Below are 20887 nucleotides of genomic sequence, written 5' to 3'. Positions count from 1 at the left end.
TTAAGATTGTAGAGCTGTAGAGCTGAGTGGCTCAGTGGGTTAAGCCGCTGCCTTTGGCTCAGGTCATGATCCCAGGGTCCTGCATTGGGTTCTCTGCTCAGCAGGGAGTCGGCTTCCTCCTCTCTCTCTCTGCCTGCCTCTCTGCCTACTTGTGATCTCTCTCTGTCAAATAAATAAATAAAATTCTTAAAAAAAAAAAAAAAAGATTGTAGAGCTTAGGCACCTGGGTGGCTGTCATCAATTAAACATCTGCCTCTGGCTCAGGTCCAGGGATTGAGCCATGCATGGGGTTCCCTGCTCAGCAAAGTCTGCTTCTCATTCTCTCTCTGCCCCTCCCCCTACTTGTGCATGAGCTTTCTCTCAAATAAATAAATAAACAAAAACTTTAAAATTAATAAATAAATAATGCAAACAAACAAAAAAGAACTACAGAGTTAAAATGCTTCTTGGCTCCAAAACTAATGAAGGTTTTTGAGATCAATTATACATTGTGAAATTCTAGACAGAAATGTATGCTTTGCCCATGTCTGGCCATCTGATTTATAGAACACCAATTCTGCAATTAGAAAGATGCTACCTTGGTGGGTAGCATTTTTTTTTTAAAAAAAAAAATTTAAAAAAAAAAAGAGAGACACTGTCAACATCATGAGAACTAAGCAGACTTGTATGTTCTAGAAGAAGAATCATCTTATGATCACTCATGAGTTCTTCCCAAGATGATTTAAGATAGCCACTAAATCTTTTTTTTTTAAGATTTTATTTATTTATTTGACAGACAGAGATCACAAGTAGGCAGAGAGGCAGGCAGAGAGGGGAAGCAGGCTCCCTGCTGAGCATAGAGTCTGATGCGGTGCTGGATCCTAGAACCCTGGGATCATGACCTGAGCCGAAGGCAGAGCCTTTAACCCACTGAGCCACCCAGGTGCCCCAATAGCCACTAAATCTTAAAGGAAAAAAATATAAAGCTACTAAAAACACTGCGGAAAGAAATTAAAGACCAAAATAAATAGAAAGGTATCCCATATTCATGGATCATAAGGCTTAAATGTTTGGACTGCAATACTAATAAAATCCAACTATAGATTCAATGCAACCCCTACTAAAATCCCAGCTGCCTTTTGTGTAGAAACTGATAGGCTGGGGCGCCTGGATGGCTCAGTGGGTTAAGCATCTGCCTTCGGTTCAGGTTATGATCTCAGGGTCCTGGGACCAAGCCCTGCATCGGGCTCTCTGCTCAGCAGGGAGCCTGCTTCCCTCCTCTCTCTGCCTGCTTCTCGGCCTATTCGTGATCTCTCTCTCTTTCTGTCAAATAAATAAATAAAATCTTTAAAAAGAAAAAAAAAAAGACTTTTAGAAACTGGTAAGTTTATTCTAAAGTTCATACAGAAATACAAGGGATGCAGAATAGCCAAAACAATCTTGAAGAATAAACTTGAAGGACTCACAATTACCAAATTCAAAACTTACTACAAAACTACAATAATCAAGACAACGTGGTCCTATATAAAGAGAGACATGCAAATTAATCGAACAGACTTAAGAACCCAGAAATAAACTCTTCCATTTTTTGTCATTTTCAATAAGGATGTCAAGATAATTCATTAGACAGAAGAATATTAAAAAGTAAACAAGTAGATATCCATATGTAAAAGAATGAAATTGGACTTCTTTATACCACATGAAAATTAACTCAAAATGAATCAGAGAACTAAAGGAAAGAGCCCCCCCTAAAAAGAGGAATAAATTTTTGTTAACCTTGAGTTAAGTAACTGTTTGAGATTTGACATCTAAAGCACAAGCAACCAAAGAAAACAGACAAATCACACTACAACAAAATTTAAAACTTTTGTGCTTCAAAGAACATCACTAAGAAAGTAAAAATAACCCACAGAATAGGAGATAATATTTGCAAATCCTATATATGACTAAGGGACTTGTACCTAGAATGTATAAAGAACGATTACAAATTAGTTAATAAAAAATAAAATTATCGGGGCGCCTGGGTGGCTCAGCGGGTTAAAGCCTCTGCCTTCAGCGCCCTGCATCGGGGCGGGGTCTCTGCTCAGCAGGGAGCCTGTTTCCTCCTCTCTCTCTGCCTGCCTCTCTGCCTACTTGTGATCTCTGTCAAATAAGTAAATAAAATCTTAAAAAAAAAAAAAATAAAAAACTATCCAACTTAAAAACAGGCAAAAGTTCTGAAATGACATTTCTCCAAAGAAAACATATGAATGGTTAAGAAGTATATGAAAAGATGTTCAACATAATTAGTCATTAGGAAAATGGAAATCAATACCACAATGAGATATCACTTCACACCCACTAAGATGCGTATACTCAATAACAAGTGTTGACAAGAATGTGGATAAACTAGAACCTTCATTTACTTGCTGTTGGAAATGCAAAATTGTACAGTCACTTGGGAAAGCAGTCTGGCAGGTCCTCAAAATATTCAACACAAAGTTACCTTATGACTCATCATTTCCATTCTTTCAGATCTCTACCCAAGAGAAACAGAAACACACAAACCTATATATGAATGTGCAAAGCAAGAGTCATAACAACCAAAGTAAGAGAAATAACCCAAATGCCCATCAACTGACAAATGGATAAACAAAATGTAGTATATCCATACAATGGAGGATTATTTAGCCAGAAAAAGGAATAAAGTACCAATACATGCTACAACACAGATGAAACTTGAGGATTATGCTAAGTAAAAGCAGCCAGACAGGCGCCTCACTGACTCAGGTGATAGAGCATGTGACTCCTGATCTTGGGAGTCATGAGTTCAAGGCCCACATTTAAGCTCACTTAAAATTTAAAATAAAAAACTTAAAAAAAAGGGGGGGGGGGAGCCAGAACCAAAAGGTCAGATAATGTATGGCTTCATTTATATGAAATCTCTGGAATAGGTAAATCTAAAGAGACAAAAGGTAGACTGATTAGTGCTTGCCTAGGGCAGAAGAGGGGGTACAACTGGGGAGAAATAAAGACTGACAACTAAAAGGTACCCCAGAGGCTAGCTTCATGCTGGCAGCAGCTATCAGTAACAGACCAAGAAAGTGAGATTTAGGGAGATCAAATCAGGGCCAAGAATCCAACTTCCCTTTCACAATAAGATTTCAAACTTGGGAGATTCAGGTTTTATTCTTTTTGAGGAAGGCAACATTTTTCTATAGTGGTAATTTAGTAGATTATTGATTTATGTTGCCATCTTTAAAAAAGCCCAGAACACTGTAACAGGACAATACAAAAAAGTTAATGGTATTAAAAATGTTTTGGTATTGTATGACAATTATCTATTCAAATCATGAAACAGATTAGCACCTACCTGTAGTAATTCCAGGGTCATGGGAATATTCTTAAGCTCCTTCAGTAGATCCAATGCTCCAGCCTATAAAACAAAATAATTGTATATTGAACTTCCCAGCTGACAAAGCAAAGACTAACTAGAGATTTAAATTTATGTTTTCCTATCCACAACTCACTATGGCTCACTTATTCATGTGGGAATAGTGTATTTATAAAAGAGAGAAAAGGAAAGAGAGGTAGTGTTTTCCAAATAATGGTTGTAACTCATTAAAGAAATAGAAAATCCATTTACTGGGTTATGATCAGCACTTATTAAGTACTGCTTTGTTAAAGTTCATTTTACATACAGTATTTATGTGTCCCAATTAGAAATCTGAATTGGGTTTCCTACTATGGTGACATAACACATCCCAAGTTTCCATAGAGAACACCTATCTCATTAAGGAGCCAACCCCAAGAAAGTGGGAATGGAGGTCCAAAGATGTTGCAGCACCTCTAGCATTCACTCACACACAAGGAGAGTGGGAAAGGACCTATCTGTACTAGAATTCTCTTGAGGTCTCTCTGTATCTTCCCGGTCTGTCACAAAAACACTGCTGTCTACCTGATTCTTACAAAGTAGGAAAAAGGAAATCTGAAAGAAAACTCAGAATTAAGATGTTAAGCTCACAGTCCTGTCCACTGCCATCTAGAATCAAAGGCTCGCACGTTGATGATGAAGATGGAACAAAATAAGGCTCCTAGAAGAATTATATAAACCACCTAAAGCTTAAAAAGGAATGAAATAAGAAGCAACAGCATCACCTATACCTATGGCCAAATATTCCAATTTATCATATTTCATACAATACAGTCACTTAGGGGCGCCTGGGTGGCTCAGTGGGTTGAAGGCTCTGCCTTCGGCTAAGGTCATGGTCCCAGGGTCCTGGGATTGAGCCCTGCATCAGGCTCCCTGCTCAGCAGGGAGCCTCCTCTCTCTCTGCCTGCCTCTCTGCCTTCTTGTGATCTCTGTCTGTCAAATAAATAAATAAACATATTTTTAAAAAATTTTTAAAAATAGTCACTTAGTCATATTTTATTTAGTCAAATACTCACTGTACTATATTTAGACACATCATTAGTCTATATGCCACTAATAAAGAAAAAATATTAAACTATGGCATAGTATTATCACTGTTTTCTAGTTTTTTAACTCTTTCAGAGTTGAAATTTTTATCATGTATCACCTTTTACATATATAAAAGAAAAATATAAGCAAAATAAATTGGCTAAGTTGTTTCTAAAACTATGTCACGTTTGGAGTCCTTAATGCTTATGAATAACTTACTGACTCAGATTCAATAATATGTTTTTATCCCACCAAAGGTTGTGTCAAAAACACTAGTAATGCAGCATTTCATAAAAAAAAAAAATCCATCAAAGAGCTAAATTAGCTCTTAGCTGGCTTTGAAGTGTGTAGAGCTAGTTGTTTTTCACCCCACTGCTCTTCAACCATTTGGTTCCTTGAGGTTCAAAGAACAAGCACTCCACTAATGTTTTTCAGAGTTTCTTCTAAGCCACTGACACACTGAAAATGCTGATGCTGGGTTTGATATTCTGCCTGTGAAACTACATTCCAAGAACCATCTGGTTGACAATATATGTGTAATTCATTCCACTTTCTCCAATGTTAAAATATGAAAACTAGGCAGCCTATGAATCAGTGAAACACAGCATATCCCAGGAAAACAGAAAGCCCCAGAGAACGTCCCTCATTATGCACCCCAAAGGAAGAAATAAGCATGGAAACTTATGGTACCAAATTTCTTAAATATAAAATTGAATAGAGGCTTGCGGTCATGTAATTTTTCCATTTAAAATTGAGACATCAGAGTTGGCTGTGGAAAATAAAAATGTATTAACTTTTCTTCTGGTAATAAACATATCTATCATTTTAATTTCACTCAGTACTTCATAAATAAAAACTCAAGTTCAATAGCAATTATGAAACAGGTTATTATGAAGGACTTGAATGATTTACTGCTCAAAGATTCCTTCTGATTTTAAAATTCTACAAATTCTTTTTATTTAGAGGTAACCAAAAACAGTGAAAAAATATAGTTGCTAGATAAGAAAACTAACATTGACTAAATTTACTAGTAATCAGGAATTTCTACAGGAATGACATCTCAGTGAGGAAATGGGATCTTCAATCCCCCATCTGCAAATCCAAAAATCAAACCCTTTGAAAATCAAGATTTCACAGGGCCCCTGGGTGGCTCAGTCAGTTAAGCATCTACCTTCAGCTCAGGTCGTGATCTCAATGTCCTGGGATCAAGCCCCACATCAGGTTCCTCCCTCTCCCACTTCTCCTGCCTGTGCATGTCCATGCCCTCTCTCTGTGTGTCAAATAATTAAATAAAATCTTTAAAAAGAAAATCAAGATTTCTTACAGATTTTCAATAAACTCATTTGCCAGCAACACCTAATCTATATAATTTACATATGTAAAGTCATTTATGTTCTATATATCCCACTTCATGAGAGAATACTACATTTCACTATAGAAATGTTAATGTCTGATTAATGGAAACAGCCCAGATCCGCTTAGGATATATGATATATGTATCATATTATCTTAATAAAATCTGAAAATTGAGGAATTCTCAAATATATCAGGCTCTAAAGGTTTTGATTAGGAGATTGTAGACTTGTATCTTGCAACTACCATAGACATTTTTCTTCTACCCATGTATCCATGGACTTTCTGATCCATTACCTAGGATTAATTAGAAAGGAAGATAAAGAATCACACTTCTAGGAGTCCTTAGACTTACAAAATGCTATCATGTATAAAGTTGATTCTTCTAACACAACAGCAATGTGATGTAAGTTTTAAGCTGTTTTCCAAGTAGAAGCAATAGATAGATTTGCATTAATTTCCCCACACTCTCCTTTTACACAGATGTCTTTGGAGAGACTGGAGTCAGAAATACAAGCTATGGAAGAAGAAAAAGCTAAATAATATTCATGGGATGAAACTATGACCTTTCTCATAATTACATTATGCTCTAGTCAAATAAGATGGATATCTCAAAGTTCTTTAAGAAATAAATATGATGATCTGAATGAGCAAAAAGGCAAAAGCAGATGATCATATATTAATTCAATGACAAAAGCTTCTTTGAATATTACTATGTGCCAAGCACTGTTAAATACTTTATATATGTATTATTTCATGTTCACAATAAACCCTATAGAAGCAGGTAATCATTTTACAGAAGGGGAACTGAAAACCCAGATAATTTAGAAACTTCCACAGTCATATGATTATTACTAACTAAAAAGGGTGAGACCTACCCAGTTCTGTCAAGTTACACTTACCGCTTCTCAACAAATACTTGTTAACTGTATACGAAACTCTGAGGATATGATAATGAGCAAGACAGAAATCCTTTCTGACTACAGGGAATTTAAAATAAACATAAATCTTTGAGCATCTACTTCAAACCCTAAATTATATAAAGAAGCAAACTCAGAAAAGGAAAGTAACTTGGCCAACTGATAGGTAAAGAATAAGAACTATAATCTCCTGACCCTCACACCACTGTTCTCTCCATTTCATAGGTCCACTGGGAGTAGTTCTAATCCGTGAGCTGGGGTGAATAGCACTGTCGAACAAGAAACTATGTTCTATCCTTCCCCAATCATCACCTGCCTCTAAAGGTCAAATCTATTAGATTGCAGCATCTCCTACAGATAATGATGCAAGAGAAAGAAAGATTCTACCTTATCTTCCAGAGTCAAATTTAGTTCACAAGACTGGCTGAATAATAAACAGCTATAACATGACTTTATTACATGGCTGGTACTATCATCAGAAACAAGTACTTTTACAAAATATGGTATTCAATTCTGTACTGAGCATTCAGCATACACAAGCTCATATAGGGTAGAAACATCCTTCTCCTCAAGGAGACATAAGGAAGAGGAAGCAACACAGAATATACAATGAAGAACATGAGATATATATATACATATATGTACACACACACACACCCCAGATCTAAATTCAAATCCACACACTGCCATTTCCTAATTATAAGATCCTGGGAATGTTGTTTACCCTTTCCAAGCTTCAGCTTCTTTGTAGGTATGAGAGCATAATACACTGACCTAAAACAGTTAAAATGGTCAAATGGAGTAACATAACACTATGAAGTATTGAAATAGAGTACCTGACACACAGGAGATGGTTGATAAGATGTACAAAGAAATAAAAATATATCTACCCCCATCATAACAATATCCTCAAAGAGCCATAAGCCAGCATTTTAAGTGAGCATTATTTAAGCTCAATCAACTGAAACACCTCAGAATTAGGAGATTCCAAGATTTAAAAACTTAAGGTTCTATTTAAAAAGGAAACACTGGGCACCTGTGTGGCTCAGTTGGTTAGGAGACTGCCTTCGGCTCAGGTCATGAACCCAAAGTCCCAGGATCGAATCTTAGATCAGGGTCCCCACTCAGCGGGAAGTCTGCTTCCCCCTCTGATACTCCCCCTTTCTCATGCTCTCTCTCAAATAAATGAAATCTTTAAAAAAAAAAAAAAAGGAGGGGTACCTGGGTGGTATTTGTGTTTGTATGAATGTGTTTTTAAAATAAAAGCTCCAGAGATACCTGGGTGGCTCAATTGGGTAAGCGTCACCATTGGCTCAGTTCATGATCCCAGAGACAAGGGATCAAGCCCCATGTTGGGCTCTCTGCTCAGCAGGGAGCCAGCTTCTCGCTCTCCCTCCCACTCCCCCTGCTTGTGCCCACTCTCTCTCTCATGAGGAAAATCTTAAGGGGCACCTGGGTAGCTCAGTGGGTTAAGGCCTCTGCCTTCAGCTCAGGTCATGATCTAAGAGTCCTGGGATCAAGCCCCACATCGGGCTCTCTGCTCAGCGGGGAGCCCGCTTCCCTCTCACTCTCTGCGTGCCTCTCTGCCTACTTGTGATCTCTGTCAAATAAATAAATAAAGTTGTTAAAAAAAAATCTAAAAAAAAAGGAAACACTAAATATTTTTATTATGGCTCAGCAACATCACTATAAACTAGTAATTATAATTTTACTATATCATCTCAAATTTGTAGTTATTCTCAACCAAAAGGACAAGCAATGAAAGGAAAAATACATAAATTTGACTTCATAAAAAATGAAAGCTTTTGAACTTCAAAAAGACACTATCAAAGAGTGTAAAAAGATAACCCACAGAATGAGAGACAATATATACAAATCCTGTCTCTGATAAGAGTCTAGTATTCAGAATATAAAGAATTCTTACAATTCAATAATACAAATACTCAATTTAAAAATGGGCAAAGGATCTGAACAAACATTTCCCCAAACATACAAAAATAGCCAGCAAAAAGTGAAAAACGTTCACCATCATCAGTCATCAGAGAAATGCAAATCAAAATCACAATGAGCTACCTCTTCACATCCACTGTGATGGCTATAATCATAAAAGACAAAATAACAAGTGTTGATTAAAGACGTGGCAACCCTCATCCATTGCTGTTAAGAATGTAAAATGGTGCGGCAACTTTGGAAAACAGTTTGGCAATTCCTCAAAAAGTTAAACACAGTTATCATACAACCCAGCAATTCTACTCCTAGGTATATATCCAAGAGAAAAAAAAATATGTCTACACAAACACCTGTACAAGAATATTCTAAGCAGCATTATTCATAATAACCAAAAAAATGGAAACAGCCCAAAATGTCCATCAAATGACAAACAAAATGCAAGATACCCCCACCAGTACAGTAGTGCTGTTCTGTAATACAAAGGAATGAAGTACTGATACCTGCTGTAACACAGAGGAATCCTAAAAACACTAAGTGAAAGAGGTCTGTTACAAAAGAATACATATTGTATGATTCCATTTATATGAAATGCCCAGAATAGTAAATCCATAGAGACAGAAAACATTTTGGTGGGGTGGGGGCAGTGGTGGTAGCACAGATATATGGAGACCACTTAATGGGTACAGGTTTCTTTTCTGGAGTTATGAAAGTGTTCCTAAATTAGATAGTGTGGTGATAGCTGTAGAAATCTGTGAATAAACTAAAACCACTGAATTGTACACTTTAAAAGGGAGAACAGTACTGTGTATTTCAATAAGGCTGTTAAAAAAATTGTGTAGTCATTCTAAATCTCAATATATACTAATTAATCTAACCCTGATATGAAAACCAAAATTTTTTTCTTCAACCCAGTTATAAGACTTAGAAATTCACACATTCCAAGTATCCCAGTTCCTAGTATTTCTAACATCTAAGTTCAATTTCTCTCCCAACAATTTAATTCTACTCAACACTGAGCCTTCAATGAAGAAAAAACAAAGCTCAACACCACTGACAAAATCCATGAATCTGAAAATTCTAAGTTACCTTACTCCTCTAAAATCACGTAATAAATCCTTTACAAAAACAATATACAAGGTTTTTTAGCCCTTACCATATCTTAAGGACTCTGAAGATTCATCTAATTTACTATATTATCTCCAGTTTACTACAAAAAACAAACAAAAAAACCACACACACACACACACACACACACACACAACCACCTCAAGTGGTTTTAGAAATGTTAAGGAACTTGCCTAAGATCATACTGTTAAAGTTCAGAAGAGTCAAGATTTGAACTCAAATTAGGAGTCAGACTTGCTTACTGACATCAAGTCAAAATGACATTAATTTTAAAAAAAGTTAAAATGACCTAAAAAGCAGTTAATACTTGAAAATTTGAAACTAAGTTATGTGGTTCATCAAAACCTCAGAGTATACACTTATAAAACTGCTAATACTGTTTAAGACCAAGTATACACATAGTGCAACATTCTGGATAGTTCTAGGGTCAGGATACTGATTGGATATCTAGGGCAAGCTGCTTCCCCAAGAACAGCAAATACCCTTACTTCCTGGTCTTATATTCACCTAACTGTACCCATACAAGGTTCCAAAAAAAGGGTCTTCGAAAGACACTGCACTTGAAAAGAGTAGCACTTTGAGCAAAACAGATTTAGATTCATATCTTCATCTGCCCACTTTCTAGCTATTTGGCTTAGGACAATTAACTTAAGTTTCCAAATAATTTCCTTATTTTTAGAATGGGGTATTACTTATCATGTAAAACTGTCCCAGGCATAAGTACTCAGCTGAATGCCTGGCTCAGAATAATAGTTCAATGAATGGTTGCTGTTTTTATTATTACTTAAATGTGACACCTATGCTTTATGAAACAAAATATGCAATAACAGCACCTAAACTTGCCAATTCAAGAGGAAAACTACAATTTTTCAAGGAAAGTTTACTTTTTCGTAGTATAAAAATATTTTTAAAAGCTCACAGAGAAAATCTGGGAAACACAGACACACACACACACACACAGGGAGAAACAAATCTACCATGATCCTACAAACCCCAGAAAAACCTCTGTGAAATTACTGACCTCTTAAAAAGCTATTTGTGGGTTGATGTGCTTTGGAAGGCAAAGAGGGAGAGTCATTCAGACCACTTCCCCTTCTCTTTATTTCATTTGCCAATTTGAATTTCTGTAAGATACACAGGAAAAGGGAGAAGAAAAAAACATAAAAGAGCCAGTCAATTTTATCTTTCTTTTTGAGGGGCAAGTTTCCATATTGGTCAAGTTTTGAACTATCAGATACATGAGATTTGACAAGTATCTGTGGAGTTTATCCTCATTCTCCTTTATACCTTGAGAACTGCAAATAAATGCAAACTGATCTTCTCCATACTTATCCACTAAGGAATTACTCATTTTTAGGAAACACCTATTACAAGGAAAGGAAACAAACAGCTAATGCATTACATGATTAATGGATACACATTATAGCCTGAGTTAGAGAAAAAAATTACCCAACAAAAGCCCTTTTCCCATCTGAGGTTCTACTGTGTGAATCTAGGGATGTCTCCAGGTAAAGAAAAAAACTTTCCAATTTAAACAAAGTAACAGAAATGTTCAGCTTATCAAATAATCAGATCTCATCACTTGCGCTAGGCTATATCAATGAGAAAAATAAATGGCAAAGGTAATGAATGTCTGGAATAGAAAACAAACAGGAAATACTTTAAAAGGCCAAAACTGCAAATGCTGATTAACAGAGTATGAAATTACATGCTAAGCAATGCACCTGTTAAAAGAGGAACAGACTAGGGACGCCTGGGTGGCTCAGTTGGTTAAGCAGCTGCCTTCGGCTCAGGTCATGATCCCAGCGTCCTGGGATCGAGTCCCACATCGGGCTCCTTGCTCAGCGGGGAGCCTGCTTCTCCCTCTGCCTCTGCCTGCCACTCTGTCTGCCTGTGCTTGCTCTCTCCCCCTCTCTCTCTCTGATAAATAAATAAAAAAAAAAATCTTTAAAAAAAAAAAAAAGAGGAACAGACTACGTACAAAAGTCTTAAAAGTTCATTGTTTAACACTATTTTCTGCTTTGGAATGCTGTCCAGTAGAAAACCTGGGTCGTGGCTTAATCCAAATTGCACAGTACTTTTAAGTGGGTGAACTACTTAATCTCGCTCGGTTTCTTATTCTGAAAAATAGGTACACGATAATGGCTGTGAGTCTCAAAAGAAGTTTGCAGATGCTTTTTCATGTTAAAGCGCTGTACAAATCAGAGCAACCCTTTTCTCCTTCACATTAGTTTGATACGGAATTTATTTCACAGACAGGAGTAAGTTATTTCAGGTAGGCTGATACTGACGTACTGAGCAGCGTGGCACAGATTCAGGTGAAGACAATCATGGAGCCGCAACTGAAAACAGTTGACTCTGAACCAGAGGACTGAAAGTAGCACACACCGGTAGACAAAAATACAGAACATCAGCCACAAAGAAAACATGTTTACATAAACACTTTATCAATAACAAGATAATGCCACTGGTATTAACTGTAAACCACTTAGAGTACCCAGCAATGACATGGGGCCAAATGCATCTTAGCTGTTTACATACTAGCACCTGACCATATCCAGGTTTTAAAAACGTTTAGCGACTTGCCAAGCGCACTAGCAGACTCTCTACCTTTTTCATTGTTAAACCTGTAGCGTAGACGAGATAAATCAAGTGAATGTTTACTCTTCGAAAAAAATCCAAAAAACTTAACTTACCAGTTTGATGTCTAAAACATATCACAAACCTCTACGTGATGTTATTTCTAGTTGTGAGGCAGCGATCACGGAAAAGAGAACAAATTCTTTCAAACTGTGAAGGGCTTTTCTACACTCGTCAATTCTTAAGCCAAACTGAAGAGGTAATTAGCGAATCAATCAATTCCTCAAGTTTAAAGTAAGAGAATGCCCCCTTAGATGTACTACGCTGTACTAGCAAGGAGAGACTTGGAAGTACCAAGAACCGATGGTAACGCCGGCCGCCGCAGGCCGCGCTGCCTTCTCCCCGACGCCCTCTCCAGGACGCCGGTCCGGTCCACGCCGGCTTCCCGCGCAGAGAGGGCCTGCGTGGGCGGGCCGAGAACTCCCGAGAGCCCGGCCCGAGGCCTGACGCGCCCGGCCCCGGCCAGCCGCCCGGCCTCCCGGCCGGCCCGCGCCACCCGCCTCGCTCACCGCGTTCTTCTTCTGCACCATCTTGTCCATCTTCTTGGCAATGCGGACCACTTCATCCTCCATGGTTCCCGCAAGTCTTCCCGTGCCCAGCCCGTTTAGGTCGGGAAGTGGGCGAAGCTGGAGCTGAGAAGAGGGCAGGACAAGAGCCCAGCACCTGGGCTAGCCCACCACAGCAGGCCTGGGCCTAAGCCCTTCCTCACAAACCAAGCCCGCGGCAGCGGCGGCTGTGGCAGCGATAGCGACTCCGCCCCCGCAGACAGCGCCAATCGAGCTCCGCGCGCACCATGCAGGCACTGACAATCGACAGCCGATCGCTGGGAAGCCGCGCGCCAAGGCGCCCGCCAGACCGGCATCGACCGAGGCACTGTCAATGAATTGACTCGCCAACCCAGTGGCTGGGCTTCCTGCCAGGCCGTTGTAAAAGTCTGTAGGAGGCGGGGCCGAGTTTTGCCGCGCGTGCGCCTCCGGCCCAGTCGCCGCCCAGGGTGAGCTTCAGATTCTGCGAAACACACCAATCTCTGAAGCGAGGCGGTTTTGGAGAGCGAAACCGTGGCGGTCTTTAAAGGCAGTCAAGTCGGGGCGCCTGGCGGTTTAGTGGGTTAAAGCCTCTGCCTTCGGCTCGGGTCAGGATCTCGGGGTCCTGGGATCAAGCCCCGCATCGGGCTCTCTGCTCGGCGGGGAGCCTGTTTCCCCCTGCCTCTCTGCCTACTTGTGATCTCTCTGTCAAATAAATAAATGTCTTAAAAGGCTTAAAAAAAAAAAAGGCATGGGCCGCCTGCGTGGGCTCAGTGGTTTAAAGTCTCTGCCTTCCGCTCAGGTCATGATCCCAACTTTCTGGGATCCAACCCCCCTGTCGGGCGCTCTGCTCAGCAGGGAGCCTGCTCCCCCGCCCCCGCCTGCTTCTCTGCCTACGAGTGTTTTCCGTATGTCAAATAAATAAATAAAATCTTTTTAAAAAGGGGGGGGGGGGCAGTTAAATCCCGAGCCCTTTTTCTGTGGGAGGCGGCTACAGTGAAAATCAGAACTGCCCCAGTCTCCCTAAATCTTTATAATACGGATTTGGGGCGCCTGGGTGGCTCAGTGGATTCAGCCGCTGCCTTCGGCTCAGGTCATGATCTCGGGGTCTGGGATGGAGTCCCGCGTCGGGCTCTCTGCTCGGCGGGGAGCCTGCTTCCTCCTCTCTCTCTCTCTCTCTCTGCCTGCCTCTCTGCCTATTTGTGGTCTCTCTCTGTCAAATAAATAAATAAATATTTAAAAAAAAAAAAGAATTTATAATACGGATTTGATCGCTTTAAGCGTCCCCTTTTTATTTTTTCTTAAGGATTTTATTTGTCAGAGAGAGAGAGGGGGAGAGAGAGCGAGCACAGGCAGACGGAGTGGAAGGCAAGGCAGAGGGAGAAGCAGGCTCCCTGCCGAGCAAGGAGCCCGATGTGGGACTCGATCCCAGGACCCTGAGACATAACCTGAGCCGAAGGCAGTGGCTTAACCCACTGAGCCACCCAGGCGCCCCCCAAGCGTCCCTTTTTTAAAAGACAAATTGTAAGCTCAAGAACCAAGACCCAATCTGGTTTGTTTCCTGACTCAGAAAGTCGAACACAGTAGTTTGTTGAGCATTTCTATCGTGAATAGTTATTAAATTTTGTCAAACGTTGTTTTGTGTCAGTTGACATAATCACATCAGATGTTTTCTTCATTGTATTAACATTGCATGATTTATTTATAGTGAACCATTCTTTGAACTCCTGACGTAAATCTCATTTAGTCATTTAGTCATTTAATGTTTCCCCAGAAGCCCCTCAATAAAATGGATTGATAAAAAGTTAATTGTAATCCCCAGAGTAACCACTAAGAAAATAACTTAATATAGGCAAAAAAGGAAGTGAGAATGGAGCAATTCAACTACAGTGAATTTTCATTTCAATTACTGTTTTTCCAGCTCCAGATATCTATTTTGTTAACTTATTATAATTTTTATCTCTTTATTGTTGATACTTTCTTCTGATATTGAGATATTGTTCTGATTTTTGTAATTTGTAACTTGTGATCTCTCTGTCAAATAAATAAATGTCTTAAAAGGCTTAAAAAAAAAAAAAAAAGGCATGGGCCGCCTGCGTGGGCTCAGTGGTTTAAAGTCTCTGCCTTCTGCTCAGGTCATGATCCCAACTTTCTGGGATCCAACCCCCCTGTCCGGCGCTCTGCTCAGCAGGGAGCCTGCTCCCCCGCCCCCGCCTGCTTCTCTGTGAAGGGCTTTTCAAATAATTTTCAAATTATTGTTCAATCATTATTAAATTCAATTATTCATAAATTGAATAATTTATCCTTTAAAGATAATTATTAGTTAAGGACATTCTTCTGCCATTTTGCTACTTTTTTCCTATATCTTATACCTTTTTTTCCCTCAGTTCCTCCATTCCAGCCTTCTTCTGTGATTGATTTCTTCTAGTATGCCATTTTTACTCCATTCTCCCTTCCTTTTTTGCTCCAAAGAAGGGTGGAGGAGCTAAGAGGGCAGTGAAATCCAATATCCTCAGCCTGGCCAGTATCTGCCCAACTTCATAATCTCTGAAAGTACAATTAACATTTTAAAATTATAGCATTCTCTTTTTAATAACCCCAACTCATCCTCAATAGTATACAAATGCTTTCCTACTATACAACTCTGTCCTTTCCCCTTTATTCAGTTCTCACAAATTAAATCTTTACAAAATGTATTCCTAGTAACATAGACTTATACTTAATATTTTATGCATGTCTTTTAAATGAGGTAGAAAAGAAAAAGAAGTCACAAGCCAAAATTACAATAATATGGGCATTTAGATTAACCTAAGTAAGTACCTTTACTGGTGTTCTTTATTTCTTCATATGACTTCCAGCTTACTGTCTAATGTCCTTTCATTTCAGCCTGAAGGACTTCCTTTATCAAGGAAGTACACTGGCATTGAACTGCCTTTTTTTTTTTTTTTTTTTTCAGTTGCTTCATTCTTGATGCATTCAAAATTCTGTCTTTTGGAGACACCTGGGTGGCTCAGTTGGTTAAGCAGTTGCCTTCGGCTCAGGTCATGATCCCAGCATCCTGGGATGGAGTCCCACATTGGGCTCCTTGCTCAGCAGGGAGCCTGCTTCTCCCTCTGCCTCTGCCTGCCATTCTGTCTGCCTGTGCTCGCTCTCTCCCCCCGCCTCTCTGATAAATAAATAAAATCTTAAAAAAAAAAATTCTGTCTTTTGACAGTTTGATTTCAGTTGACTGAATGTGTATGTCTTTTGAGTTTATTCTACTTGGAGTTCATTAAGCTTCTTGGATGTACAAATTCTTAACTTCCATTAAATTTGGTGGGTGCCGGGGTGAAGGAAGTTGCCATTCATTCCTTCATGGATTCCTTCTCTCTTTTCTTCTAGGACTCCCATCTTGTATATGTTGGTACACTTAATAGTTTTCCACAACTTACATAGACTCTGATTCTTTTTCCTCATTCTTTTTTTCTGCTCCTCAGACCAGCTAATTTCAATTGTTCTAAATTCAAGTCTACTGATTCTCCTAACTGCTCCAATTTAGTAGATTCCTTGTAGTGAAATTTCATTTCAATTATTGTTCTTTTGGTTTCAGATATCTGTTTGGTAACCTTTCATAAATTTTATCTCTTTATTGTTGACACTGTCTACTCATATTGAGATATTATTCTCCCGGTTTCTTTTTTTTAATTTTTTTTATTAAAATTCAATTTAATTAACATTTAGTGTATTATTAGTTTCAGAAGTAGAGTTCAGTGATTCATCAGTTGCATATATCACCGAGTGTTCATTCCAACAAGTGCCCTCCTTAATGCACGTCACCCAGTTACCCCATCCCCTCACCTACCTCCCCTCCAGCAACTCTTGTTTCTTTTCTGTAGTTAAGAGTCTCTTATGATCTGTCTCCTTCTGTTTTCATCTCATTTTATTTTTCCTTCCCTTCCCCTATATTCATCTATTTTATTTCTCAAATTCCACATATGAATGAAATCTTGTATTTCTCTTTCTCTGACTTATTTCACTTAGCATAATATCCTCTAGTTTCATCCATGTCTTTGCAAATGGCAAGATTTCATTCTTTTGGATGGGTGAGTAATATTCCTTTGTGTATATATAACACATCTTCTTTATCCATTAATCTGTCAAGGGACATCTGGGCTCTTTCCATAATTTTGTTATTGTGAACATTGCTGTTATAAACATTGGAGGGGCATGTGTCCCTTCAAATCCATTGCATAAATACCTAGTAGTGCAATGGCTGGGTGGTATAGTAGCTCCATTTTTAACTTTTTAAGGAAACTCCAGGCTGTTTTCCAGAGTGGCTATACCAGTTTGCATCCCACAAATAGTGTAAGAGGGGTCTCCTTTCCCCACATCCTCACCAACTCTGTTGTTTCCTGAGTTGTTAATTTTAGCCATTCTGACCAGTGTGAGGTGGTATCTCATTGTGGTTTTCATTTGTATTTCCCTGATGATGAGTGATGTTGAGCATTTTTTCATGTGTCTGTTGGCCATTTGTGTGTCTTTCTTGAAAATTGTCTGTTCGTGTCTTCTGCCCATTTTATGATTAGGTCTCTTGTTTTTTGGGTGTTGGGTTTGATAAGTTCTTTAAAGATTTTGAATACCAGTCCTTTATCTGATAAGACATCTGCAAATACCTCCTCCTATTCTGTAGGTTGCCTTTTCATTTTGTTGACTCTTTCCTTTGCCGTGGAAAAACTTTTTGTCCTGATGAAGTCCTTAATAATTCATGCTTGCTTTTGTTTCTTTTGCCTTTGGAGATGTGTCTAGCAAGAAGCTGCTGCAGCTGAGGTCAAAGAAATTGCTGCCTGTATTCTCCTCTAGGATTTTGATGGATTCCTATCTCACATTTAGGTCTTTCATCCATTTTGAGATTATTTTTGTGTTTGGTGTAAGAAAGTGGTGCAGTTTCATTCTTCTGCATGTGGCCGTCCAATTTTCCAAAGACCATTTGTGGAAGAGACTGTATTTTTTTCTGTTGGATATTTTTTCTTACTTTGTCAAAAGATTAGTTGACTGTAGAGTTGAGGGTCCATTTCTGGGGTCTCTATTCTATTCCAATTATCTATGTGTCTGTTTTTGTGCCAGTATTATACTTTCTTGATGATTACAGCTCTGTAATCCAGCTTGAAGTCCAGAACTGTAATGCCTCCAGCTTTGGCTTTCTTTTTCAACTTTACTTTCACTCTTTGGGATCTTTTGTGGATCCATAAAAATTTGTTTGTTCCAGCTTTGTGAAAAAATGCTGATGGGATTTTGATAAGGATTGCATTGAATGTGAAGATTACTTTGGGTAGCATAGACATTTTAACAATATTTGTTTTTCCAATCCATGAGCATGAAATGTTTGTCCATTTCCTTGTGTCTTCTTTAATTCCTTTCATAAGCGTATTATACTTTTCAGAGTACAGATGCTTTATGTCTTTGGTTAGATTTATTCCTGGGTGTCTTATGCATTTTGGTGCAATTGTCAGTGGGATCAATTCCCTGATTTTTCTTTCTTCTGCCTCATTGTTAGTGTACAAAAATGCAAATGACTTCTCTGCATTGATTTTATATCCTGCCACTTTGCTGAATTCATGTATGAGTTCTAGCAATTTGGGGGTGGAGCCTTTTGGGTTTTCTACATAAAGTATCATGTCATCTGTGAAGAGTGAAAGTTTGACTACTTTGCCGACTTGTATGCCTTTTATTTCTTTTTGCTGTCTGATTGCTGAAGCTAGGACCTCCAGTACTATGTTGAACAACAGTGGTGAGAGTGGACATCCCTGTCACGTTCCTGACCTTAAAGGAAAAACTCTCAGTTTTTCACCATTGAGGATGATATTCACTGTGGTTTTTTTAGATGGCTTTTATGATATTCAGATATGTTCCTTCTATCCCTACACCACAGAGAGTTTTTATCAAGAAAGGATGCTATGTTTTGTCAAATTTTTTTTCTTGCATCTATTGAGAAGATCATATGGTACCTGTCCTTTCTTTTAAAAATGTGGTATATCGCATTAATTGATTTGCAGATGTTGAACTACACTTGCAGTTTAGGAATAAACCCCACTTGATCACAGTGAACAATCTTTTTAATGTACTGTTGGATCCCATTAGATAGTATCTTGGTGAGAATTTTTGCATTCATGTTCATCAAGGATATTGGTCTGTATTTCTCCATTTTAGTGGGGTCTTTTTCTGGTTTTGGGATCAAAGTTATGCTGGCCTCATAAAATTATTTTGGAAGTTTTCTTTCCATTTCTATTTTTTAATGATTTTATTTATTTATTTGACAGACAGAGATCACAAGCAGGCAGAGAGGCAGGCAGAGAGAGAGGAGAAAGGAGGAAGCAGGCTCCTCACTGAGCAGAGAGCCCGACGTGGGGCTCGATCCCAGGACCCTGGGACCACGACCCGAGCCGAAGGCAGAGGCCCCACTCCACTGAGCCACCCATAGTTTTAGAAGAATAGGTATTAATTCTTCTTTAAATGTTTGGTAGAATTCCACTGGGAGGCCATTTGGCTCTGGACCCTTGTTTGTTGGCAGATTTTTTAAAAAGATTTTTATTTATTTGAAAGGGAGAGAGAGAGAGAGAACAAGCAGGATGAGAAGCAGTGGAGAGATAGAAGCAGACACCTCGCTGAGTAGGGAGACTGACATTCAGTCCAATCCCAGGACACTGAAATCATGACTCTAGCCAAAGAGAGACACCTAACCAACTGAGCCACCCAGGCACCCTTGTTGGGAGATTTCTGATTACTGCTTCAGTTTATTTGCTGGTGAGGCACCTGGGTGACTCAGTTGTTAAGCATCTGCCTGCTGCTCAGGTCATAATCCCACGGTCCTGGGATCGAGGCCCACATTGGGCTCCCTGCTCAGCGGGGGGCCGGCTTCTTCCTCTCCCAGTCCCCTTGCTTGTATTCCCTCTCTCACTATCTCTTCCTCTGTCAAATAAACAAAGAACATTTAAAAAATAAATAAAATAAAAGACACTTAAGAATGAAAAGTTCAGACACAGATTGGGAGAAAGAATTTTTTTTAAAGATTTTATTCATTTATTTTTCTCTTTATCTCTGAAATTTGCAGGCTTCACGATTATATGCTGAGGTATTGACCTGTTTTTACTGATTTTGAGGGGGATTCTCCTGGACTTGAATGCCTGTTTCCTTCCCCAGATTAGGGGAGTTCTCAGCTATAATTTGTTCAAAAAACCTTCTGCCCCCCTCTCTCTGTTCATCTTCTGGGATCCCTATTACTTGAATTTTCTTTTGCTTTATGGTATCACTGATTTTGAAGTCTCCTTTTATAATCTAGTAGTTGTTTTTCTCTCTGTTTCTCACTTTCCTTATTCTCCATCATTTTGTCTTCTATATCACTGACTTTCTCTTCTGCCTCATTTATCCCAGCTGTTAGAGCCTCCATTTCTTACTGCATCTCAATAATAGCATTTTTAACTTCGGCCTGATTAGATTTTTAGTTCTTTTATTTCTATAATAAGGGTTTCTCTAGTGCTTTCTATGCTTTTTTTCAAGTCCAGCTAGTATCTTGTTTTGAATTCTAGTTCCAACATCTTACTTATATCCATATTGATTAAATCTCTGGCAGGGAGTACTTCCTCATGTTCTCTTTTAGGGTGAGTTTCTCTGTCTTCTCATTATGTCCAGAAAAGAATAAAAGAAAGTGAGAGAAAAGGCAAAAATAACACCACCAGAAAAAAACAAACCAGAAGAAAATAGAAACAAAACAAAATAAGAAAAAATCAAACAAGTAAAATAGATAATAATAATAAAAGAAAAAAGTAAAACAGAATGAAACAATATACCAGATCCTTGGTGTGTTTTGGTCTGTTTGTTAAAAGAAACTAGATCTGGGGGGTGCCTGGGTGGCTCATTCATTAAATGTCTGCCTTTGGCTCGGGTCATGATCCCAGGGTCCTGGGATCGGAGCCCCTGCA

The 20887-nt window shown here is 38.8% G+C and overlaps 1 protein-coding gene across 3 annotated transcripts in view; it reads right to left on the bottom strand.

Annotated features, from left to right (window-relative positions):
* Positions 1 to 20887, bottom strand: part of LOC309858912 (transcription elongation factor A protein 1) — a 97587-nt gene that overhangs the window by 27925 nt on the left and 48775 nt on the right. Inside the window, exons 1-2 of one of the 3 annotated variants that reach the window (XM_082719242.1) lie at positions 12918 to 13265; positions 3332 to 3394 (exon numbers count right to left, since the gene is read on the bottom strand). In XM_082719242.1, coding sequence (XP_082575368.1) covers positions 3332 to 3394; positions 12918 to 12980 — 126 coding nt within the window. In that variant the 5' untranslated portion in view covers positions 12981 to 13265. Of the gene's footprint in view, positions 1 to 3331; positions 3395 to 10789; positions 10894 to 12917; positions 13266 to 20887 lie in introns of those variants that run through there. The other 2 variants (XM_082719243.1, XM_082719246.1) reach the window with 2 other exon arrangements.

This window comes from Mustela nivalis (genome assembly GCF_964662115.1).
Source record: "Mustela nivalis genome assembly, chromosome: 2".
Classification (NCBI taxonomy): domain Eukaryota; kingdom Metazoa; phylum Chordata; class Mammalia; order Carnivora; family Mustelidae; genus Mustela; species Mustela nivalis.
Note: the sequence above shows the minus strand (reverse complement) of the source record. Positions and strands in the feature narration are given on the sequence as shown.